Below are 27,103 nucleotides of genomic sequence, written 5' to 3'. Positions count from 1 at the left end.
CATTATTCTTGGAAGTACTGTCTCTGGAAGATGCTCTCTAATACTAATAAGAGTTGTACCAAAGATTCACACCTTACTGGATATACACTAAATAGTGGAATAGCGATAGTTAGCTCAGAGATTGATGTTTACAAATATCTGAGTTTTCAAGGGGGACCCATCATAGCTCTACTACTAGTAAAACATTGTATTTGGATCCTGGAAGAAGATCTGCTTATGCTGTAGTGAGCTTTCAGTTGTGTTAAAATAATGCCCTCTAAAAGTCTACCAGTAGGCCAGTCTTACTATTATACAAAATAGTGCATTCACACCAGCAGTAAGGATTGTCTGCCAATATGCAGGGAGCACAAGTAATATACCTCATGAAAAAGTACTATATAGAGGCCAAAATTTTCAAAAACGAATGCCCTAAAAGTAGGTTCTTAAGTCCATATTTAGCTATGTATATAAATGTAGCCTGATATCAAGAAGTGCTGAGCACCCACAAAGCCCCTCAAAATCAATGGGAAGTAAAGGCACTCAGCATCTTTGAGATTGGGCAACTATTATTTAATGGTTTAAATATGGATTAGCCACCTAGGCTTGAAAAATTGGTCTTCGTATATTTTTGCACTTTACAGCACACAATAGAACATACTACAGATTCATAATATATAGTACCTAACCCAAATTTGTATCACTTACTAAAACAGCACTTTATGAAGTCTAACAAACAGAACAGGTCTGGTTACAAGGGATACTTTGGTTGAACTGGCTACTTCTCTACCTAATACAAGTATTGCCAACCCCAAGCATTGAAAAGTCAAGAGTCAGGTCCTACAATCATGAGATTTTTAAGAATAATAGATGTGGTTGTCTTTATTTGGCTTCCAATTTTGAAGACTGTTATAAAAATAAAGGGAGGGATAACCACCTTTCTGTATACAGTGCTATAAAATCCCTCCTGGGCAGAGGCAGAACCCTTTCACCCGTAAAGGGTTAAAAAGCTAAGATAACCTCGCTGGCACCTGACCCAAAATGACCAATGAGGGTACAAGATACTTTCAAATCTGGAGGGGGCGGGGGGGGGGGAACAAAGGGTCTGTCTGTCTGTGTGATGCTTTTGCCGGGAACAGATCAGGAATGCAGTCTCAGAAACTCTGTTAAGTTAGTAAGTAATCTAGCTAGAAATGTGTTAGATTTCCTTTTGTTTAATGACTGGTAAAATAAGCTGTGCTGATGGGATGTATATTCCTGTTTTTGTGTCTTTTTGTAACTTAAGGTTTTGCCTAGAGGGATTCTCTATGTTTGGAATCTGATTACCCTGTAAGGTATTTTCCATCCTGATTTTACAAAGGTGATTCTCTTACCTTTTCTTTAATTAGAAGTCTTCTTTTAAGAATCTGATTGATTTTCCATTTTTCTTAAAATCCAAGGATTTGGGTCTGTGTTCACCTGTACAAATTGGTGAGGATTTTTATCAAGCCTTCTCCAGGAAAGGGGGTGTAGGGCTTGGGGGGATATTTTGGGGGAAGACGTCTCCAAGTGGGCTCTTTCCCTGTTCTTTGTTAACATGCTTGGTGGTGGTAGCATAGGGTTCAAGGACAAGGCAAAGTTTGTACCTTGAGGAAGTTTTTAACCTAAGCTGGTAAGAATAAGCTTAGGGGGTCTTTCATGCAGAGTGGGGTTCAGAGTGGGGAAGGAATCTTAACAAGACTAAAGGCTTAATATTTTCAAGTTACAACCACAACCTATAGGGCTAGAGAATTTCTTAAAAAAAGAAAAAGGAAAAAAGCAGAGAGTCTCATTATTTACATTATTCCGTGAGCTGGAGCTTTAAGAAAAAAACAGAAGATACCATGAGACTTGCAGTAGAGTCATGAGAGTTGGCAATTGTGCTACACTTCATAACATTTCAGTGACATCTTTTTGTGATAACACACAGCACAGGTTCAAATGAGTGCCTTTCCCAAGAAATGTGTGAGAGAAAGAAGTACTAGCTTAGGGAAGTGTGGTCAAGAGCTCTGAGTTGTTGCTTAGGAGCCAGAAATTCCTGAGTTCTTTAATCTGGACTATGATACTGACTCTTTCTGTGACTTTGGGTAGGCCATTGAGCTCTCTGCCCCTTCTGTGGCAAGGGGACATTACTTTAATCCTCACCTCACCCCTCTGAGGTAGATTATTACTATTTGCAAAGGTCTGGGAAAATGAAATGTGTTAGGTACATGTTAAATTAGTATTTCCCCAACTTGGTTTGAGTACCACTTCCCAGGGGGCAAGATATTAGAGCAAGATAGTGGGTTACAGTTGCCTCTGTGAGCACCCCCCAGTATCCAAGCATGGTGCTGCCACTCTCTTCAGCACCCAGTAAGCCCTGCAGCCTACCTCAGCAGATCTACTGTGGCTGAGCCCTCTAGCTAGGTTACACTATCCAAACCCCTACCAGGGTACAACAACTCAATCAGAAGAAGTTCCTTGCCCTTCCAAGCCAATTATAAATAAATGGTTTGTTACTCTTCTGGGGCTTAATCCCTTCTCTAGAATTGAATCAGCATTGTCACTACTGAACTCCTGCCACCCATTGTGGCAGCAAAGGACCATAGCCCAGCCTGGTTCCTTTGGCTATAGCCGAAAGAACACTCACTCCACCAATTACCGCCAGGAACTGCTTTGCTTGCAGCAAGTAGCTCCTTTTATTTTGGCCTGTTGGACCTTGATTGTCTGTTGCTCATCCTCAGCCCTTCTAGCTGCTGGAGGACCAGATCTCAATGGTTCCTAAAATGCCCTGGGATGCTTCTCTAGGGAGGCCTAATACTCACTTCTCCATTCAAATTAACAGAAATAGTATCTAGAAGGAATTCCATCCAACTTTCAGTCAGAGGGAGGATCATTATGATGCATGGGCTTTAGGATGGGATATTAAAAGGTTTACAGAATGAGGAAAGATAAGGGAGATCCCTCAACACTGAGGGTGGGGGAAAAGAAAATGAAGGTGGAGAAATGTTGAAACGAGGGATGCTGAAAAAAATGGGACAAATGCAAGATGTTGCAGCACTTGCAAGAAACTAGGTGGGGAAGGCCTAGATTTAAAGAGTGGGTACCTAAAAGTAGGCTCCTAAATCCTTACTAAGATGCCTAAATAAGTATCCCAATTTTCAAAAGTTCTGAGCACCCCTCAGAGGATGTTGTTGGGAGGAAGAGGCATAAAGCTGTACAATAATTTAGTATGGATAAAAGTTTTGCTACAGTATGGACTGCAAGATTGGTATAAATAAATGTTTATTTATTATTTTTATTTTACAAATTATATGCAGTGTCATGTAATACTTGGCTACAAGAACATTTTTAGCAAAGTATTTAGCATCAGATTATTAAAATAAATTGGACTTCTTAGATCCCCCCATCCATCCTTACTCTAAGCCATCCTTACACATGCAGGTGAAAGGGATTTTTATCCTTACTCTATGTAGAGATCAGGACTACCTGAGTTTTGGGTATTGAAGGCCTGGCCCACACACTGTTTTTGTATCAGCACAACTATTTCAGTTAGGTGTATGATTTTTTTTTTTTTAATCAGAATAGTTATATCAGTACAACCCCAGATGTGGATACAGTGATAATTGCATAAAGGTGCCTTATTGTTTAGTTTATTTCCCTTCCCATATGGGAATAACTATAATGGTATAAACACTTTTATAACAGTATCTATACTGCTGGGTTGTGTCACTTTACCTCTACCAGTACAACTTTTGCACAGACAAACTCTTAGGGTTGTAAGATACCAAAAATGACGCACAGGGGTCGCTGAATCAGTGGAGGTATTCATCGAGGGGAGAGGACAAGAAGATCAACTCCCAGAAGCCTTGGCCCCTCAGCTAACGAGCTGACCACAAACAAATGTTTTCATGTTTTGAAACATTATCTATCCTCTATAAAAGGTGCGAAGTTATGTTTAAAATGGTGCTGGTTAGTTACTAACATATTTTAAAGCATGACCATTTTTCCTAGTCTAGATATGCCCATTGTCTTTGCTTGCAGTGCACTCAGTGACATATATGACACGGTGGATGAGCAAAGCATTAAATGGATTGGAACACATGCGCACGCCTACAACCACACACACGCCCCTGTCTCTCTTACCTCAATGTGCGGAGGGGGAGAGATGGGGAGGATAAGGGACTATGTGACCTCTCAAGGGTCTTTCCAGCCCTCTACTTCTGTGATTCCATAATTAATTAAAATTGATAAATCAAGGAAAAGGAAACCTCTTACCCTGTCAGACTGTCTGAATTTTAAGTGCATAAAGATTGAAAAATCACAGTAAAGCATCTGAGTATTTGTTTTAAAGATATTTAGGGGTTGTAATAATTAAATCTAAGATCAAAATCTTCAAGGCCTGTCCAAGTTAAGAACACACAGAACCTTCCCTGCTTCTAAAAAGATGTTGCTTGTTAGCAAAGCTTTTTTTTACTAACAATGGCTTACTCCCTCAAAGCAAATTAGTTCAGTAGCACACTTCCCCATGCACAAATAAATAAATAGTAAAAATTGTTAAACAACTATTTATTTTAATTTAAACTAATCCTTTAGGTACTTAAACCCAAAAGCCAGCAGTTTCTCTGAAGTATCCACTGATCCACCCACTCCCCTAATAATAGAATATCGGAAAAGCACTGCTCATTAAAACTAGAAAGGAAGTGTGGACAGAGGTACCATTGTATAGAGAGAAACCAAACTATTAAGATAATTAAAATTAATATATGGATGTATAGGATACTGGCAAGTAGAGATGGAAAAGTGCTAATAGGTCACTGAGTGTTAAAGTACAGAATGTCTTTTATGATGCTTAATATAAGAGCACATTTTGAATTCCTGTAGTTTTTTTGCATTGAAGAAGCATTATGTAGAAAAAGGAGTTAAATTCTGGTAGTACAGGACTAGCGGTAGGAAAACTGCATTCTCAGTTCTGTCACTGATTTGCTGTGTAAGCTTGTCAAGTCACTTAAGACTCAGTGCCACAGTTTCCTCATCTGTAATATGTGGATAATTAAGCTTACGTACTTCATGTCAGGATTGTTTTTATGGAGGGTGTGGGTTAGGTTTAATTAATGTGCTTTGAGATCAGGTGAAAGTCACTATAGAAGTACATAGCATTATTGTTATATGTGTGCAATAGGGCTGTCAAGCGATTAAAAAAATTAATCTATTCGACATTGGTGAGGCCTCATCTGGAGTACTGTGTCCAGTTTTGGGCCCCACACTACAAGAAGGATGTGGATAAATTGGAGAGAGTCCAGCGAAGGGCAACAAAAATGATTAGGGGTCTAGAACACATGACTTATGAGGAGAGGCTGAGGGAGCTGGGATTGTTTAGCCTGCAGAAGAGAAGAATGAGGGGGGATTTGATAGCTGCTTTCAACTACCTGAAAGGGGGTTCCAAAGAGGATGGCTCTAGACTGTTCTCAATGGTAGCAGATGACAGAACGAGGAGTAATGGTCTCAAGTTGCAGTGGGGGAGGTTTAGATTGGATATTAGGAAAAACTTTTTCACTAAGAGGGTGGTGAAACACTGGAATGCGTTGCCTAGGGAGGTGGTGGAATCTCCTTCCTTGGAAGTTTTTAAGGTCAGGCTTGACAAAGCCCTGGCTGGGATGATTTAACTGGGAATTGGTCCTGCTTCGAGCAGGGGGTTGGACTAGATGACCTTCAGGGGTCCCTTCCAACCCTGATATTCTATGATTCTATGATTCTATGATTAAAAAAACTAATCATGATTAATTGTGCGGTTAAACATAATAGAATACCATTTTTGGATGTTTTCTATGTTTTCAAATGTATTGATTTCAATTAGAACACAGAATACAAAATGTACAGTGCTCACTTTATATTTTTTTACAAATACTTGCACTGTAAAAAAACAATAGTATTTTCAATCCCTATTACAAGTGCTGTAGTGCAATCTCTTTATCATGACCGTTGAACTTACAAATGTAGAATTATGTACAAAAAAACCTGCATTCAAAAATAAAACAATATAAAACTTTAGAGCCTACAAGTCCATGCAGTCTTACTTCTTGTTCAGCCAATTGCTCAGACAAACAAGTTTGGTTACAATTTGCAGGAGATAATGCTGCCCGCATCTTATTTACAATGTCACCTGAAAGTGAGAACAGGCGCTAAAGATTCATATGTCCCTTCATACTTCAACCACCATTCCAGAGGACATGTGTCCAATGCATGTTCATTTTCATCATCTGAGTCAGGTGCTGCCAGCAGAAGGCTGATTTTCTTTTTTTGGTGATTTGGGTTCTGTAGTTTCCGCATCAGAGTGGTGCTCTTTTAAGACATCTGGAAGCATGCTCCACATCTTGTCCCTCTCAGATTTTGGAAGGCACTTAAGATTCATAAACCTTGGATCGAGTACTGTATCTATCCTTAGAAATCTCACATTGGTACCGTCTTGCGTTTTGTCAGATCTGCAGTGAAAGTGTTCTTAGAATGAACGTGTGCTGAGTCATCATCCAAGACTGCTATAACATGAAATATATGGCAGAATGCGGGTAAAACAGCAGGGGACATACAATTCTCCCCCAATGAGTTCAATCACAAATTTAATTAACGCATTATCAGCATGGAAACATGTCCTCTGGCATGGTGGCCGAAGCAGAAAGGGGCATACAAATATTGAGCATATCTGGCACGTAAATACTTTGCAATTCTGGTTACAAAAGTGCAATGTGAACGCTCATTCTCACTTTCAGGTGACATTGTAAATAAGAAGCAGGCAGCATTATCTCCAGTAAACAAACTTTTTTTTCTTGGCGGTTGGCTGAACAAGAAATAGGACTGAGTGGACTTGTAGGCTCTGAAGTTTTACATTGTTTTGTTTTTGAGTGCAGTTATGTAACCAAAAAAAATCTACATTTGTAAATTGCACTTTCACGATAAAGAGATTGCATTATGGTACTTGTATGAGGTGAACTGAAAAATACTATTTCTTTTGGTTATCATTTTTACAGTGCAAATATTTGTAATAAAAATAATATCAAGTGAGCACTGTATACTTTGTATTCTGTGTTGTAATTGAAGTCAATATATTTGAAAATGTAGATATACATCCAAAAATATTTAATAAATTTCAATTGGGATTCTATTGTTTAACAGTGCGATTAAAACGGCGATGAATCATGATTAATTTTTTGAGTTAATCACGTGGGTTAACTGCGATTGATTGACAGCCCTAGTGTGTAATAAATGAATATTTGGACAGCATGGCTGATATAAATGGATAGAGATGATATTTCCTAGGAATGTCACTAAGATTCAAAAGGATAGGGAAGGAAAATGTCATGCATAAAACATGATAGAATATAGTGATGATACCTAATATCACAACCTTATACAAAACATTGTGAGGCATGAAAGTAATTGGGGAAGGGAGGGGGGGAGACAATCAACATGCTCTCAGTTGGCTCAGAAGCCAGGATTTAGTAATCCCATCTGGCATAATGTGGGATGGATTTTCAGGGACCAGCCAGATAACTATTTTTGTGAATCCCAACTTGCTACTTGAAAATTTGCTGCTGTTAATTATCAGAGGGTATTCAACATTTCAGCCACTACCACCAAGTTAAAGAATCTTTTTAATGGCTTGTGATTCTTGAGTCTTTCCTTATTATGTTTGGACAGGGGAGTAGCCAAGGCATGGAGCCAGGCTTACTTTGGAGAAGGCTCAGGACCAGTGCTGCTGGATGAAGTACGTTGTACAGGGAACGAGCTGTCCATAGAACAGTGTCCAAAGAGCTCCTGGCGAGACCACAACTGTGGCCACAAAGAAGATGCAGGAGTTTCCTGCACACCTCTTACAGGTAGTCTACTGAGCAATTAGCATATTGATGATTAATTACAAACCCAGGATTGAGAGATTTGGAAGAGTGATATTTTTAGAATGTTGGTTGCACTGAAGTCAAGCAACAGGCAGAAGTAAAATCTGTCAGCTCTGTCCTGCAGGACCAGCTGTAAGCATGTGCGAAACTTTCAACTACAGAAGGTCTTGCTGTTCAGAAAGATGCCTTTACATCTCAGTAACAAGTTGAGTAACCAATCTCCCTTCTGTGCAGAAGGGGAAAGATCCATGTACGGTGGGTTATCCATACATGCACATCAGGAGCATAATCTGGCTCATATAAATTTACAACCATATGCTGCTCTCATTTTGTAACACTTCTCCCACCAACAACAATAGATATCTCAATATGGAGTGAGGGCTGTTGTTTGGTCACCATCAAAAGGTCAGCATTTATCAACAGTCATTCTCCTGTGGTATATGAGATACTATAGTATTTTTCTATAAGTGACATCTCAGCTCCCACTGTGTGGTGGAAGTAAGTGAATGTTGACTTTTTAATGGCAGTCATTTGGAAATAAATAGAATATACAAAGGAACGTGTAGAGCTACAGGTAAACTGTATGTGTTGACATTGCACAGTTAAAGCCCAGTCCTGCAAACTATTCATGTGAGTAAAGTTGGGAGGATCAATGATTTAAACAATTTTCCATTGCACTTGAACAATTGCTACATATAAAGCATTGCACAGCTGACAGGTACATTATGGGGTTGGTTTTTTTCCACCTTCTGTTCAAACATTATTGCCAGACATGGCAGCCGTGTGGTCTGAACCAATACTGTAAATTTTGTTTTTACTTTTCTTGGGGAATGACAAGATAACTGCATCTTAAGCAGAACTGATTCTTGCTTTTTCTTACTTGCTAATGCCACAGATGGTGCAATAAGACTAGCAGGTGGGAAAGGCAGTCATGAAGGACGTCTGGAGGTACATTACAGCGGGCAGTGGGGCACAGTCTGTGATGACGGGTGGACTGAGATGAATACACAGGTGGTTTGTCGGCAGCTTGGATTTAAGTAAGATCCTTTTATATGAGACAACTAAACACTTGGTTTAGCAGTAGTGATAAACCTTTGCAAAATACTGTCTGTACTCTGCAAACTATTAGATGTGCTGTGTTGCCTTTTTTCCCTAATAATCTCACGAGCATCAGTTTTGTATTGTGAAAAGCTTTGTATACCACACTGTAATAAGAAACAGAACACTGAACAAAAACCACAAAGTAATTTCCTAAATGATTTATGATGCTGGTTGTTCTCAGATTTGGAAGAACATTAACACAGTGCTGCTCTGAGTCAGTTTGATCTGTTTATGCTGTCAAATGAGTAGAGGAAGAAATCAAGGGGAGGACTCTCATTGCCTTCACTGGGCTTTGGTCAGGCCTTTTGGGAGAATTCTTACTGGTCATTTTCAGGATGGGATGTGAGGAAAATTCATCCTTGAGATTAAAAGAACTTCATAGTTCAGCCATAACTTGATATTACTGAAGTTATAAACCTCCACCTACAACTGATGTGTTTCATGGAGACACATTGCACTCATGGACCCCGATTCTTCTCTGCAGGATACCAGTAACTCCCATTCTCAATCTCAGTGAGAATCACTTTTACCTTGGAAGAGGAGAATTGGGCCTCTGAATTTTTGAAATATGTGCTATGTGCAAAAGAACTGAGCTGAAATCCATCAAATTCCATCCTCTCTTCCTCCAGTCTCTTTTAGACATTTGTAGCCTCTTAACAGAAAGATCAGAAACTTTTTGTCTCAGTGTGAGATTTCAGTCTGAGATGGAGAAGTCCCTAGACATGCACCAAGTTCCTTTCTATCATCCTACTTGCTGGCTGAGGCCAAACATGCACATTCTGGAAAGAGAAGCTGCTTCACCATGCTAAACCAAAAGTCTGATTCTGCCAGTCTTTTGCCCATGGAACTCCCATTAAAGTCACTTGGGCTTACCCATGGTATAGGTATTTCTGTATCTAGCTCAAAAAAATTAACAGCCATGCTCTGGAACGCAATTTTTTAAAATACATCTTTTACAAAACTCTCATTCCAATGTCATATATTTCCTCTGCATCACATTTCCTATTGTGTCAGGTTACAAATGGAATTTCTTTTACTATGTACATTGCCTTTCTCTTGTTTCATTTATTCACTGTCTGAAGTCATAATCCATTATTCATGATACAACAGAAAGGAATTCTGCTATCGTACTTCCAGGATTGTGGCATCTCCAAATAAATGTCCAAATGGCAGCTGAACTTCCTTTTGCCAGAGCTAAATTTGCCTATTCTCTTTGTGCTTGAGAGCAGTTGGTTTTATCCACTCACAAAGAATAATTTCCTCTTTGGTGCTGAAGTATCATATCCCCTGTGCAGTATTGCTCATAAATGATGCATACATATTTGTTACACAGGTATGGAAAAAGTGCATCAGAAAGCTACTTAGAAGAGAGGACTAGGCCTATCTGGTTGGATGATGTCAGCTGCTCAGGAAAAGAATCAACCATTCTTCAGTGCTCAAAGAGAGAGTGGGGAAAGCATGATTGCAACCATCAGGAGGATGTCAGAATAACCTGTCACGCAGATAATGACAGCCATAGATTCTCACTGGGTAAGGCATTCTTTGTAACTAATAAATGTCAGCATTCCTCTGCCTAAAGATTCAAGCAGAATGCAGCCTCTTTAAAGATGCTACAAATTTGAATCTCCACTTATTCTGCTGCCTGTACGTAGTTAAGCTGTTAATCAGTCAGAGGTAGGCATATGTGTATGTGAAGGGGGAGAGAAAGCTTTCCCTTTGAAGAGCACATGGAGCTGTTAAGGTTGCACATGGGAACATAAATATTCAGGGCATAAAGAAACAACGTTAATCTGTAATGCAGTGATTCCAGAGCCAATGAAACCTAAATCTGTGTCTGGATGGGTTTTTAGTCCTAGTGAGCCCCTCCTGATGGTATACTGAGTTGCACTTAGTACTCTGCAAGTTGTAATGAACTGAAAGAATGATAAATCATTATTAGTAAACCTCCCTGTGGACTTAGGTTCTTGCACACCATCTGAAAAACAGAGATTGGAGAAATAGAGGGCATTCAGAGATAGACAGCGAAACTTATTAGAAACATGGAATTACGTCTGTATTATTAATTATCATTATCAGTCACTTGTATTACAGAAGAGCCTAGGAGACACAGTCATGGACCAGGACCCTTTTGTGCAAGGCACTGTACAAACACAGAAGTTGTTTTCTGATGTGAAATATAGTTAAGTTGCATTAAAGAGAAGAAACGTAAAATATTATGGTCAAGATTTTTAAAAATGTATGCCTAAATATAAGTGCCGAAATCCATAAGTAATCTGGCTATCAAAAATGTCACACATTGACTGTCTTGGGAACTACAGTATCATTGCTCAATACTTTTGAAAACGAGGTTACTTATTTAGTTGGCTACATATGGATGTAGGAGCTTATATTTAGATACATATTTTGTAAAATTGTTGCCCATATTTTTAAAAGTTTACCCAAGTATATTGTAGTAGTTGTCGAATCTTGGATTTTCAAAGGACCCTAAGGAAGTTAGGTCTCCAGCTCCCAGTGAATTCTAAAGGGATTTGGGTGCCTAACTCCCTGAGGTTCCTTTGAAAATCCCAGCCTGAAAGTTTGCCTTGTGAAACTAAAACATGGATTTACTGCTTTAAAATGCTATCTCAGCTTGCAATAATACAGTATTTTACTACACTTTTCCACATCTTCAGTCTTTTTCTTCTCTCTTCCTTCCTCTCTTCCCTTCAAAACCTCCTGCTCCCCAAACTCCACAAATAATTATTATTCTTGTGGTATCATACAACCAATGATTATGTATGGGTGAGACTGCTACAGTGTGTTTGCTAGAAATAAACCCTCTCATCCCCCAAATAACAGGCATTCAAATCACGGCGGCTGTCTGCACAGATACAAACTATTTACGCTGCTGCATTTGAGACACTATACAACATAATCCTAGCTGAACAAGATTCAGTTCAGTTAAATATATCCATAGGGTAACATTCTCGTATCCCCCTCAGTTCACCTGAAAGTCATATTAATTCCACACATCTAGACTCATTTGCATTACCAAGATGAGGTAACAATAAAATACATATATTTTATTGCTAAAATCTTCTATCCCTATCTGGATAATATGAGTATAATTTACTCTAAAATCAGGTTCTTCCAGAATAGCACACTTCATTACAACAGAAGAATAAAGAGGAGACTGAGATTTGCTGTAATGTTTCTGGTTTGACAGAAGACAAAGGCTATATTGCTACTATTTGTTTCTTAACATTTGAGAAAGTATTAAATATTTCCTCTAAAAAGGAATTCAGTGGAGGAAGAGTATAAGAAAGAGTATTTTTAAATATAAACATTAAAGGGAGACAGACAATTGGTTTAAGACACAAACCAGATTTTTGTTAAAAAAAGAATGCTCTGCAGATATTAATTTGTAATTCATTTTTTATTACACTTAACAAATTTGAGTTATGAATTTAAATGTTTCCCATAGAGTGGTGAGGAACCAATAACAACAACAAAAAGGTTTTAGTATAGAAGACCCAAAAAATGTAACTGACTAGAAATTAAGAGAAACTGAGTAATAAATGTAATTGTGCAGCCTAAGTTAATTGCAAAAAGGAAATATATGGTAAACTGTGTAAATAATAAAAAAAAATTGAAGTGAAAAACATTTTTATGCTAAAAATAATTCAGTTTTAAAGCTTTTTCACTTTTAATAAGATAACTCTGGGTGAATTTAGCCCAATGACTAATGCCAAATTAACACTAGTTTTACTAAGAGCAAAATCTGGCCCATTATTTGCTCTCCCTCTTGGGTAGGCAGTAATTTTCACTGGCTTTCTAGCTAAGTTGTCTTCAATTTGTGGGAGAGTGAGGAGGAACAATAACTTGTCCAATTATTGGAAAGAACTCCAATGGAAAATATTAGGGATATATCAAGTACTACATACAAAAAGATTTAGGAGATGATTCTCATTTACACAGAGTAAAGGGGCCTCAAATTGAATTTATGCCTACTTTAAGGCCCTTGCACTACCCAAGAGTTGAAAAAAAGCATTTGTGTAAATGAGAATTATACCCTTAGGGCTTTTTATGACACAGTTTTTTTGAAACTTGCAGTCTAAATACTCAGCTAGTATAATAATATATACAATTGGCCTTTGGGTAAGAGAACATAATTAGTAAAAATCTCAGTAATTCATATCAATAACTGGGAGACTGATTGATTTTGTATTATCAAATTTTCTGAATGAGAGTAAATGAACAAACATAATTTAAAAAAGGCCAAGGAAAATCTATAACTGAATATACTTTATTCAGTTGGACAAATGTATTAGTTTTCATGATGATAATACTTCAGAGTATACTAGTCAACATGCTGGAGAGTACTTTGTATAAGTAATGCATGTGTAGTAACATGGGCTAGTACATTTGTTGCTGGGCTGTAGGGTGAGCTTGGTGGGGGTGGTTTGTATGAGTGATTGTATTTATCGGTGAGGTTTAGCTAAATCCTCCTGTAAAAGTCCTCTATGAAGAATATGGTCTGCTCAAATGGGTATCATGTGGGTGTAGTCTCATAACACAAGAATCAATCAGATTGTTCTCTACGGTTGGGGAAAGAACTGGGCTGTGTAAGTTCCAGTCAAGTTATAAGCTGTGTTACATATTTATATGTAATGGAAGAAACCGATGAACCCTACAGTTTAAAGCATAAGGAGTACAGTGGTGCTTCATGATTTGTTGTAATGTGTATAAAATGCTTCATGCTGCCTGCCATGACAAAATACATGAATACTTTAACAGATGATATCATTAAAGTAGAAATCTTGTTGAACATAAGTGTCAGTTGACCCTATCCTTGGAATGTGATGAAATGACCTAAAATAATAGTTTTTGTTTCTACTGTTGTGTAACTTATTCCTAGGTCCTCCCATCAGGCTGATGGATGGTGAGAATAAGAAAGAAGGACGTGTGGAGATTTTTATCAATGGCCAGTGGGGCACAATTTGTGATGATGGATGGTCTGATAAGGATGCAGCTGTGGTCTGTCGACAGCTTGGCTACAAGTAAGAAAAATCCTTCAACTATTCTTCAAGTTATCTGATTACCATATCTGACTGCATAAAGTTTGTGCAACTGAGTATTACCTGACTAGGTAATACTTGTCTGCTTAGTATACTTTTACTCTTCTATCCTTGAAATATACAAAAGTAAAGCCTGCTACAATTTTACTACTTCTTCATAAGGAAGCTAATATGCCTCAGAAAAAGGGCAGTAATGCCAAAGCATAATTGTCTTTACTAAGCTCAGCTAACAACTGAAGTGTAGGTTAAAAGCAGTTATTGAAAAATCTGTTTAATGAAACCAAATATTTTAAAATGACTAAGCTGCTGTTTAAATACGATATTTAACTTGTTATTTATGTGGCTATTCATATTATCTACGCACAATAGGCCAAATTCTCATTTACACTCAACTTCTGTGAGTTGCACCGATGTAACTGAGAAGAGAATTAGGCTCAACATATCTGCTCAGTATTCTTTCCTGCTCTGAACTATTTTAACCTTACTTCTTTGATTGTAACTGAGCTTGGTTTCCAGTCTTCCTAAAGCACTAACGAAGTTCAAGGAAATGATTTGCCACATCCTTCAGGAATGGAAAGATAATGGAAACAAGAAGAAAATTAATATTTGAAAGAATGCACTGGGGTGTAGCCTAGAGTTGAGTAGTAGAGTTAATGACCATTCATGTTAACAGAAATGATTTTCTGTATCTGTGAACCTTCGAGATTCTTTGGCTTTTTTATTTTATTTTTATTTTAATTATTGTTTCTGGGTTTTGGTGATAAATGACAATTATCTTAATTTATATAACACCTTTAATCTCGAAAGATTTTAAACTGATGCACATGGACATAATTTATCTGTCACCTGAAATGTAGCCATGTTTGGGGTGAAACAAAGGGTAATATTTAACAGTTCAGTGTAACGTTACATGTTAGAAAAGGAAAGGCAGTACAGAATGTGTTTCCCAGTGAAACTACAGAAAAGAATTACTTATGGTCAAGACAATGAAACCAGCTTTGAATTTGGCCAGACTATTCGGGATAGGGTGACCAGATGTCCCGATTTTATAGGGACAGTCCCGATTTTGGGGGCTTTTTCTTATATAGGCACCTATTACCCTCCACCCACTGTCCTTATTTTTACACTTGCTATCTGGTCACCCTAATTAGGGACAATGATCTTACTCATGCAAAGAGCTCAATGTAATTGTTTATTGATCACAAGTAGTTTTTATAAACTGTGGTTTTATTAATATCTATGTGTTGTGATCTTGAATGACCTCAAATAGTTGTGAAGTCTTAAGTGGTTTTAATGACTAACTTGGTTTTCTATCTAGTTCAAAAGATAGCAACTTCAGCAGCACACTGCCCAGTGCCACCAGACATGGGCATTGCTTTAGTACTGACTCAGAGGTAAGAGTGGTAGCCACTGAATCAACAGCACTGAGAGGTTTTTTGTTCATTTACTGACCTGGCCTGACCCTGCTTAGTTTGTGAGATTTGAAGGGATCATAAAAGGAGCCTGGCTGCAGGGTACATGATAATAACTTGAATAAGCCTGCTGAAATAAAATAACAGAGCTAACAGGAAAAAATATTTAATTAAAAAAATTGCAACTTTTCTATGCCAGTGGTGAACAAAGCCACTCAATCAGCCTTCCACTGCTCATTAGACATTTCTTGTTGGGGCACTAGGAATCAAGGTAGGTGTGATGGCCAAGGACAGACTTATAAATAGTAGTGCTAATAAGATCTGAAAATAGTCCAGAAAAGGCTGTTTTGCTTTAAGTGTTTTTTTTTTCAAATAACTTCCAAGCTAAAGAACCTTATAGATTTGTATTATTTCCTACTGAGTCATTTAGTCTGCTTCTTCCTCAGCCTCCTCAGACACACAGACTTTTCATATTTCTGTCACAGACGCACCAAACCCACTCACTCATCCCCACGTTCCATTTTTAAGCCATTTCAAAGACAGATAGTTGGATTCTCAATTTATATCCTGTCATTACAGGGGTTCAGAATTAAGGAGGATAATATAGTAGGGTACATATCAAGTGAAGGACTTGGGGCAGAGTACAAATCTTGGATATATGGGGATTCTGATAATTGGGGGAGTCAGCCAGCATACTTGGAAGTCTGCGCTGAGGGCTGTTTCCTTATTCCTTGCTTGTTCAATAAATGGTGACAGGTACACTCCAGGAGCTTGACTTTGCTCTTATGTGCAGCCATGTATGTGAGAACAATCAGGTCTGAGGATTTTACTGCATGTATTTGTTTGCTCTGATTCAGACTTCAGTCTGAGTGCTGATTTGAGTGTCTCATTACAAGGTTAGGATCTCCTATTTACACACCTACGTTTGAAAATTGGGCTCTCTGAGTGCTGCTTTTTAGAGACAAAAACTAGTCTTTTTCTGGAAAATGTTGGCAAAGAGCTAAATACTGAAGCTGACATCAATTTTCATTAAGAATGACCATGGAACTAAAAGTTCATACTGAGGTATTATTTTCCACTTACATAACTGTGATTTACACTTACAGCACTGCTACTGGGAAACTTAGGGTGTCTGACTTTACGTTTTTTTTTCTGGAAAATGTGAAGCCTGTAAATCATACGTACATATTTTTGACTCAGGCCAGCAGGGGAGTGGAGATTTCCTTAAAATGCAGACTTGTACAACAGAGAGTAAAACAAATGAATTAATAGTTGTACTGTATATATTGCTCCCAAGGTTAACAAGGAACTGTGTTTTTATTTTTACAAAATACTGCTTTGTAACATTAATAACCTTTTAATTAAGATTTGTTTCTGAAGTTGAATCTGGAAACCCAAGTTGGCAAGATGTCTAGACCCCAATTAATAGTACTCTTAAAGATCTGTTATTAAGCCAGCTTGCATACTTGTAGATTAATGTTAGTAGCGGAAAAACAATCTGAAGAACATTAGAAAGCCATCCTCCTAACGGGAAAAGCAGTTGTGAAATAAAAAAAAAAATTAACGGTGGCTAATCAAAACACACTTAAAACTGAAAGAACATGCACCTTTCGTGAAGCATTACTTAATGTCTGACAAAGACTAGCAAGTAGAGTAATTTTATGGATGGGGGGAAAAGGATAGAAGAGAGATGTTTTAGAAACTCTTATGCTTGTTGAGCAAGTTAATTGGCATGATGAAAATTCTAAGATATTTGGAGCCCTTTTCTGGAAGAACTGGGTTATGAATATACAAACATATACGAAATGAAGATTAGGGTATTTTTTCATTTTTCATTTAATTTTTTATTTTTTTCATTTATGTACTGAAAAACAGTTTTGGTAATATAGCAGAAACTTCCATTCAACCTTTTCCATGTAGATTTTCTATGTGGGAGGACAGGTTTTTGTCCTTGTAAGGTATTCATTAACTGGAACATCAGTATATACCACTGTGCGCCTATGCGCTTGGTGGGTCTAGTCTACCGTATTGGAGTACAGATCCCTGCTTTTTATCTGTTTTTCTTTTACATACCAGCTTGATAATGAATGAGAAACAGTTTAAAATATTTAATTTTAATGTTTATTTCTAATGGTTAAGCCTACCATATATTTGATTAATGTATTGGGATCTTAATAGCAAAATGTATTTTAGCAAAAGCTTTGTAATTCACTTTCAATGCATGGTTATACTCCCAGTCTACACTATGGAACAAATTTTGTTTTCAATTTCTCTGGATTTACACTAGTGTAATAGAGATCAGATTTTTTTTCCTTTTATATTTCTGTACTGAACCATTTTAGGTTTCTTGGGGGATGGGTGGGCTTGTACTCCTGCTGCTAGCCTGAGCCACTGCCTATACCCCACTATTTTTAGCGCACTAGCTCAAGCGGAACTAGCGTGTGTCCATCTACCCATGCCACAAAGCACCTTCCCAGACGCAGTGTAGACATACCCTAAGTGCAAAAGCAATCCCGGTGTGGTGTTTTGTTGCTTTTTGCTTTAAATATAAAAGCATTAATTTTTTATCATATTTTGTTTTTTCAGCCTTCAGCTATTGCTCTCTGACTGAAGACAGAGGCTGGAGGTCACTCTACTAATGCTGTCTGGAGCACAGCAGTATGGACAATTGATAGAAAGGACAGTTTTTTAAACACTATATTCAGGTGCAAAAATGTGCACACACACACACACATATATATATATTAGTATTTACATATGCATTTTCCACAGGGGTGGGGGTGTGTGTGTAAATAAGGAAAATATACATGCAAATGGCAACTTGTAATTCAGTGTAATTTGGGTGCCTAACTCCCTTAGGCTCCTTTGAAAATCCCTGACTCACTGTCTCCAAAAGAAATCCTTAAGAGGGAGATTGAGGGGGGACAGTGTTTATTAGCTGATTCAGTATCCAAACATGGCTGTTCCTCCCCTTCTGCTCTGCACCAGACACTATTAACTAGGTGACCTACACACCCTGCTTAAATCTGCGTAAATGATAGCAGGTTTCAGAGTAGCAGCTCTGTTAGTCTGTATCCACAAAAAGAAAAGGAGTACTTGTGGCACCTTAGAGACTAACCAATTTATTTGAGCATAAGCTTTCGTGAGCTACGAAGTGAGCTGTAGCTCACGAAAGCTTATGCTCAAATAAATTGGTTAGTCTCTAAGGTGCCACAAGTACTCCTTTTCTTTCAGTACATTGTATTTCAACAAAACAACACTAACTTGCATTTTACTAATCTGCAAACCTGTAATTCTCTCACTCACACAGAGTGTTCTTGTGTGCTCACCCACTTCTCAGCAAAGCCAGCAGGGATGTCTTAGATCACTAGTGTATTGTGTATAAGTCTATGAAGTATTACAGAACATTTACTAATACTGTGAAGCTTTATCATAAGTAATTAAAAATAAACTATATCTGTCACTTAAATGAACAAAGTGGATGCTGAGATGAATTATTCTTGCTTTTTTATTGTTCACTCACTGGCTAATTTGCAAAATTCAGTCATTTACAATGGGCCTTCCATAGTTATTAGTGAAATGCTACTGTATTGCACATAATCTGTAAGGATCAGACTTTCAAACCCTAATAAGATGTCTTAAATCCCACAAATGGATACTCGGCCTGACACCTATCCATATAAATGTCTGTCTCACGTACCTAAATGATGTTTTCATCATCCCAAGTTCTGGATTTGGACATCCTATGAAAGAACTCATATTTCAAAATGGGCTTCACACAAGTTTTTTAGTGGTGATTACAGAATTAGGGCCCAATACTTCAAGATTTTGCATGCCCTCAACTGCTACTGAAGCACTTTGTAGAAATGGGCCCTTTATGAAGCTAAATTAATCTTTGGTGTAACTCCATTGATTTCAATGGAGTTACACCCGGGATAAAGTTGACGAACTCCATCTAATCTAAGGATATCTGTAATGCCCATCACTGTAGTCTCTAATATTTTGATTAAAGCTTGGCTAAATTGATAGATAGATAGATAGATAAACTACCTACCTCTGGTGGCACAAAGACAGCATAGCAGCTCCTTACTAGTTATTAGTATGGGACATGGCCTGGTCTGGAAAAGATCCAACTCTGAATTTTACTCTTTGCAAAAGTATTATTACAACAATGAAATTTATCTCTTTCTCTAATTGTATTATTATTTTACATCTAAAACAAAAGTACAAGGGGCTTCAGTTTGAAGGTTATATTCTGTATATGCTATTAGTGATTTTCTGTGCCATGCTGCCATGATTTATATTCATAGTTGCCATTAATGTATCGTATACTTGAAGACATAGTTCCCAGTAAACTGTAGGCCTCCTTCCTTATTTAACCGGTTTAGTTTTCGGAAAGGATCGTAACACAAATAAATTATATTTAGTGTACACAGATGCTGAGTTTAGACAAGGATTAAACAGATTATGGAAAAAAAATTAGCGTGGGTTTTTGTTTCATGCTATTACAATATAAAAATCCTTTTCTTTTTCATAGAGCTTTTTAGCTAAGGATACAAAAGCATTTTACAAACAAATGAATCCTCCAAAGTTAGTCAGTTATTATTCTAGTGTATAGATAAGTTAATAGAGGCAATGAGAAAGTAAGTGACTTGTTCAAAGTTCTGCAGTGAACTAGAAACAGAACTTGGAATAAAATCTTAAAGTCTTCATCCTTAGTACCCTACTCACATCCTCTTCTATATATTTCAGTTTAGGCAAATGTAGGACAATGCTTACAACATTTTAATTAAACAACGGTGTTCTGCTTGCAGAGGCTCAGCTAGAGCAAGGACTATGGCATATTTTGGGGAAGGGAAAGGACCAATCCATGTGGATAATGTGAAATGTACAGGAAGTGAGAGATCCCTGACAGACTGCATAAAACAGGATATTGGAACACACAACTGCCGTCACAGTGAAGATGCTGGCGTGATTTGCGACTACCTTGGCAAGAAAGCATCCGGGAACAGTAATAAAGGTGAAGTACCTTTGTGAGGTTTATGGCAATAGATTCAAAACTAGGTATATTATGATGATTGCTAGAAAAAGAAAAGAAAGTGAAAAATCTGATCTCACAGGAGAAAAACATACATATTTATATTAAAAATAAAAAGGCAAGAAATGCACTGTACCTTAAAATGTATGGGTCAGGTGCTTCCTCTTTATGTCATTCTGGCAGTGGAAAGGAACCACAAAGCCAATTTAAATGGCACAAAGGAATCCTCTAGCTTAACCACATGGGGCCCATTGCAGTTAGGTGCAGCCAGGGCTTTAAGTTATGCTGGATGTTAAACCAGGTCCAGGGAAGCATAAAGTTGAGAGAAAACCACCTTTGTTCCCTCCCACACCTGTGCCAAGCATAGATTGGCTGCAGCTGAGGACTAAGCTCTACACAGAGCCAAATTCTTCTCTCACATCAGTGTAAATTAGGAATTACTTCCTTGTATACAGTTTCAGAGTAGCAGCCAAGTTAGTCTGTATACGCAAAAAGAAAAGGAGTACTTGTGGCACCTTAGAAACTTACAAATTTAGTTGAGCATAAGGTTTCGTGAGCTACAGCTAAGGATGAAGTGAGCTGTAGCTCACAAAAGCTTATGCTCAAATACATTTTTTAGTCTCTAAGGTGCCACAAGTACTCCTTTTCTTCTTGTATACAATGTGACTGTAGCCATGTCAGTCCCAGGGTACTAGAGAGACAAGGTGGGTGAGATAATACTGTGTATTGGACATATTTCTGTTGGTGGGTGTGACAAGCTTTTGAGCTTACAGTTTTTGAGCTTGCAAGATGCTGAGTGCCATCACCATTCAGTGGGACCTGGAGAGCTCTGTATAAACAAAAACTTCTCTGACCAAGAGAAGTTGGTCTAATAAAAGAGATTACCTCACCCACCCTGTCTCTCAAATTACTTTGTAGAAGTCAAAGGAGTGACTCCAGATTTACACTGATGTAACTGAGAGCAGAACATTGGTCTTCCATTTAAATCACTTCAGACATGAAAAATAAGGAAAGATTTCCAGCTCTTTGTGTGTATTATTCATATTATAACCTTCATATTTATTAAAAGATTCTTTTTTAGTGGATCACATGCAGAAGGGTAACTCGTTCTTACACTGTGAACTGAAAAAAACTGCAGTTAATGGTTTGAACACCTGTTTAGCTTTCTATTAGGCATGGGGGATAGTGCTCATTGCCTAGTGATCACAATTCAGAAAATATTCTCAGCCAGACAGAACCTGTAAAAGGTGTGGGTCAAAAATCTTTGTGTGGGAGTCCTGTGTATGGAGAGAGAACAGTGTGGGAGTCAAAATCCACCGTGAAGATACCAGAATGAAATTTTGCTGTAGGAATATGTGATTATTGTTTAATTGGATTTCAGTGACAAACTTTGAGAATAATATAAGGTGTGATCCTGCAAGGCAGGTCCTGAGCACACAACGCCCCCTGAGTTCATTGGATGGTGATGGTACTCAGCACAGAATCATGTTCTTACCGACTAAACAAACAAAATAAAATACACTTTTTTTTTAACTCTACCAAACCCTATATATTGTTGCTGTGTGGGAGTTTAAGGCCTAAACCTTATTTTCTGTTTAGATTCCCTTGCTTCTGTTTGTGGATTGAGGTTACTGCATCGTCGACAGAAGCGGATAATTGGTGGGAAAAATTCTTTAAGGTAAATGATATTCAGTACAGTGAAAGTCATTTTCAGTGTAAAATTGTGGGATGTGCAGTTGCCATAAGCCCTCAGCCTTGTTTAGCTACTGATTAAATTTTTTGCTTCTCATGAAATAAATGCAGATTAATAATGTGAATTTTGCCATATTGGGCTTAGTTTGGCACAAAGAACATAATTTTGTTCAACAAGTATAGTTTTTTCCAGACCAGTTAGAACTGGATGAATTATTCACCCATTAATTCAGAGTGAGTGAAGCTTTGTGCAGCCCCATCTAAAGGTTGCTGTTCCAGCCTACATCTCTTCCTCTGTCTCCTCATCTTCAGTCTCTTTGGGACATCATGGTGCATCATGACCTTTCTCTGACTACTTCTACACTACGTGCCACTGGCAATACGTGTAGCTATACATCCACATTGTGGTATATAGCAGATGAACCTTTCCCTGCTGCCTCCCCTGTGTCAGAGCCTTTCCCAGCGAGCAAAATCTTTCCTGCAATGGATGAAGAGCTCCAGCAGTGGGGAGCTGCTGGAGTGTTTCTCTGTGGCAGGGAAGAACTCCAGTAGAGGGAACTGCCAGAGCTTCTCTTTCCTGCCAGAGCCTTTCCTGGTAGCCGCAGTCTTTTCTTGCCGTGGCAAAAGGTTCAAGCAGCGGAGAAGCACAGCTTGGGACAGCAGAGAGCTATGGAGGGTATGTACTCGGGTACATACCCACATCCAATTATGCAGACATTCCCATGAAGCCGCTCAGCCTATAGTCCTTCCTGTATAGCCCACATGTGGGGCATAGGGGATGGTTTTTTATTTCTAGTGTCTTTGTGAGATATTTGATGTGAATATGCAATATTCAAAATTTGAGTAATTGGTTGGACACATAAATCACATTTCATGTTTCAATTTCTTGATCGACTGTGCGGAACTCTTACAGACAGATTTCCAGTGGGAAATCTTAGGATTATGAATTTAAAATTTGCTTTATGTGAATACTTTGTAATATGCACGTCAATTTTGTTTTCTGAGTTAACATTCCTGCTGGTGAATTTGTTCACTAGAATATTCCCAGAAAGCACACACAAAGAGAGCAGGAACACATTCAAAGCAAATCTGAAGACCAGATCAAAAAATAATCATTGATAAATTTTTGCAGTATTTACCAAACTCAGTGTCAGATATTGCATTTCAGTTTTGGGTACATTGGAATTTTATTCTTTAATCAGCTTAAATTACTTTCCTTAGACAAACAGCCATTTCAGTTTCTCCTGAGAAGCAAATCCTGAATAGCTGTGAACCATATAGATGGATCTGTGGGTCTGCTATGCATTTAACAGAACTATAAAAGGCTAAATAGCATGAAAGGAGGTTGGGTATTATTAACGCTTTAAAAACATCATTTTTCTCAAGTAAATGTACTTCTTTGATGATGATATAGCTGTAAAATAAGACTTTGCATTAACTGGTAGTTGGTTCTTGGCCATATTGGTATATAACATGCTCCCATATGTTCACCCACCCACACTTGTATAACTGCAAATACAGATAGACTTGTTTTCTTAATATTTGTGAATTATGACAACCACAAAGACTATTCATAATATCTTATGGATACAGGAATAAGGAACAAAGTATATGGAATGTGATGGTGAATGATATAAAGAATATTATAAAGCCTTCATAAAAAAAATGGTGTGTCCTGTTTAGAATACTGTGCACAGTATTGGTCACCCCAACTCCAAAAGGCTATTGCAGATCAGGAGAGGGTTTCAGAAAAGAGCAACAAAAATAATCCAGGGAAAAACTGACATATGCAGAAAGATTGAAAAGCCTGGGGTTGTTTACCTTACAAAGGAGACAAATAAGAGGGGATAAGCATATAAAAAATAAAGAATAGTATAGAGAAAGTAGATCAGGAAATTCTGTTCTGCCAGGTTTCAGAGTAACAGCCGTGTTAATCTGTATTCGCAAAAAGAAAAGGAGTACTTGTGGCACCTTAGAGATTAACCAATTTATTTGAGCATGAGCTTTCGTGAGCTACAGCTCACTTCATCGGATGCATACTGTGGAAACTGCAGAAGACATTATATACACAGAGACCATGAAACAATACCTCCTCCCACCCCACTCTCCTGCTGGTAATAGCTTATCTAAAGTGATCATCAAGCAGGAGAGTGAGTTTGGGGGGGGGGCGGGGGGGATGAGAAAACCTGGATTTGTGCTGGAAATGGCCCACCTTGATTATCATGCACATTGTGAGGAGAGTGGTCACTTTGGATGAGCTATTACCAGCAGGAGAGTGAGTTTGTGTGTGTGGTTTTTGGAGGGGGGTGGGGGGGGTGAGAAAACCTGGATTTGTGCTGGAAATGGCCCACCTTGATTATCATACACATTTTAAAGAGAGTGGTCACTTTGGATGGGCTATTACCAGCAGGAGAGTGAGTTTGTGCGGGGGGGGGGGGGGGGGGTGTTGGGCGGAGGGTGAGAAAACCTGGATTTGTGCTGGAAATGGCCCAACTTGATGATCACTTTAGATAAGCTATTACCAGCAGGAGAGTGGGGTGGGAGGAGGTATTGTTTCATGGTCTCTGTGTATAAAAAGATCTTCTGCAGTTTCCACAGTATGCATCCGATGAAGTGAGCTGTAGCTCACGAAAGCTCATGCTCAAATAAATTGGTTAGTCTCTAAGGTGCCACAAGTACTCCTCTTCTTTTTCTTCTGCCAGTATCATACCACAAGAACAAGGGGCTAGATTATGAAAATAAAAGGTAGGAAATTCAAACCAATAAAAGGGAAAATACTTTTTCACACAATGCATTATTAGACTGCGGTACTTAGTGCCACAGGACAATCATTGAGGCAAAGTATTTAACAGATTCAAAAAGGGATTGGGTATTATATGGATCTCAAGAATATCCAGAATTATCATAACTAAGGCTGTGAGTCTTTCATGGAGGTCACAGATTCCGTGACTTTCCAGGACCTTGGTGACAGCTGCAGCAGCTGTTGAGGCTGACTCGGCGGGGCCCCAGGCAACTGGTCCCGGGCACTGTCCCGGAGCAGTGGCAGTGGTGGTGGGACCCTGGGCCGCCCCACAGCCCGGAGGAGCAGTGGTGGGGCCACGGGCCATCCCCTGGCCCAGAGGAGCAGCAGTGATGGTGGGGCCACGGGCTGGCCCAGAGGCAGGTGGTGGGGCCCAGGCTGCCCCCAGGAGCAGTGGCGGTGGGGCCTGGGCCACCCCCCAGCCTGGAGCGGTGGCAGCAGGGCCCCAGGCCGCCCCCACCTCCAGAGCAGTAGCAGTGACAGGGCCTTGGGCCACCCCCACATTCCCCAGGAGCAACAGCATCTCCCCTCAGCAGGTAAGATTTAGTTAGGGGTATTTTTAATAAAAGTCATGGACAGGTCACTGGCCTTGACGTTTTGGTTATTGCCTGTCCATGATTTTTACTAAAAATACCCATGACTAAATCATAGCCTTAATCATGACTAATAACAAAAATTTTGAAAGGGATATCAAACCTCATGCTTCAGGTCTTAAGTCAATTTTTAACTATTAGAGACCAGGGCAGATTATCCTACTTTCCTCTGAAGCATCTGGTACTTGCTAGTGTCAGACACAGGACTCTGGACTAGATGGAACACTGCTCTGATCCTGTTTGTCAATTCCTGTGTTCCTGTATTCCTATTCAAATGGATAGTTTTCAAAATTAAACTAGCTGCTACTTATATTCTGGCTGCTGTTCTCTCTCTTCCCTTTTTTGCTAGTTCCATCTATCTATGGGAAGATGTAAGAACTGAATCTTTTGATCCCACTGTCAATTCCATCTTTATAGGGTTGGGAATATGTATCTTTGATCTGCTAAATTGTTTGGATTTATCTTGAATAGATGACCACATGTGGAGAGATGAGATGGAGCTAATCCGTGTATTTCTTGTTGTTTCTGCTTTTCTCTTAATCCCGTTGATTTTGAAGATTTGCTTTACATCCAGTCAAGGGCAGATGGAGAAGTTAGCATTAATGGGAACAGAAAAGCAGTTTGGGAGTTTTTCATGGAACTCTCCCCATCCTCCACTCCCAGATTTTTGGCCTGGTAGCCTTCTCCTCACAGTTGCATATTTTTATATGGTAACTATTAGAACTGCTAATCTCTTCTCTCACTTGGATAATATTTGGTGGAGGACACAGATCGTATGTTTTTGGCACGAAGGATGTATTCTGAGAAGGGATGATTAAACTGATTCATAGTGGGATGAAGTGCTGAGAGAGTTCGATGTCCAAGTAGTCTGTAAACTAACCTTGAGGGTTGTTGAATGGAATTCTGAATGCTATACTAACATGATTAAATGGTCTCCCAATTGTTACTCAGTAAATAATGTGTCTTAAGTTATTTAAACCAATGTAGCAATAGTGGCTCTACACTCAAGACAGCTTGCCAGTTACCTTTACTCTTCCATTTTGCTTAGTACCCTAAAAGACGTGACTGATTTATGCTCTCTTTAGGGGCGGTTGGCCCTGGCAGGTTGCCCTCCGACTGAAATCGTCTCATGGTGATGGAAGACTCTTATGTGGTGCCACACTCATCAGCAGCTGTTGGGTGGTCACAGCAGCACACTGTTTTAAGAGGTAGTAGGCTACGTGATTAACAATGGGATACATTTCCACTACCACTCCCTTGCTACCATTTTCAGGCCAGTGGGAATGATACAGAGGCAAAACCCCACTCTTGCCCACCAGTATATTGAAAATTGTTCCCAAAGAGACTGACTTCTGTTAAAAAAAAAGTTCTGTATTTAACTCGTATGTTAAAACTATTCTTACTCCCACATTCTAGCACTACACAAATTGCATTCATCACTCAACGGATTTATGTTCAGAATTTCACCATTTCCAGAGAAAACCTTTATAGAGAAAACTTCAGACTTCCCTAGCATAATCACCTAAGGGGCCTGGCCCCTCAAAA

The 27,103-nt window shown here is 38.7% G+C and overlaps 1 protein-coding gene across 1 annotated transcript in view; it reads left to right on the top strand.

The window, feature by feature from the left end:
• The window catches only part of PRSS12 (serine protease 12), a 60,528-nt gene that overhangs the window by 21,097 nt on the left and 12,328 nt on the right, over positions 1 to 27,103 (top strand). Inside the window, exons 5-11 of the mRNA XM_077814416.1 lie at positions 7,669 to 7,847; positions 8,761 to 8,902; positions 10,300 to 10,496; positions 13,864 to 14,005; positions 20,250 to 20,455; positions 22,073 to 22,151; positions 26,644 to 26,766. Of these exons, the coding sequence (XP_077670542.1) occupies positions 7,669 to 7,847; positions 8,761 to 8,902; positions 10,300 to 10,496; positions 13,864 to 14,005; positions 20,250 to 20,455; positions 22,073 to 22,151; positions 26,644 to 26,766 (1,068 nt within the window). The remainder of the gene's footprint in view (positions 1 to 7,668; positions 7,848 to 8,760; positions 8,903 to 10,299; positions 10,497 to 13,863; positions 14,006 to 20,249; positions 20,456 to 22,072; positions 22,152 to 26,643; positions 26,767 to 27,103) is intronic.

Source organism: Eretmochelys imbricata, chromosome 4, assembly GCF_965152235.1.
Source record: "Eretmochelys imbricata isolate rEreImb1 chromosome 4, rEreImb1.hap1, whole genome shotgun sequence".
NCBI classification, from domain to species: Eukaryota; Metazoa; Chordata; order Testudines; family Cheloniidae; genus Eretmochelys; species Eretmochelys imbricata.
This window is presented reverse-complemented; position numbering and strand designations above follow the sequence as displayed.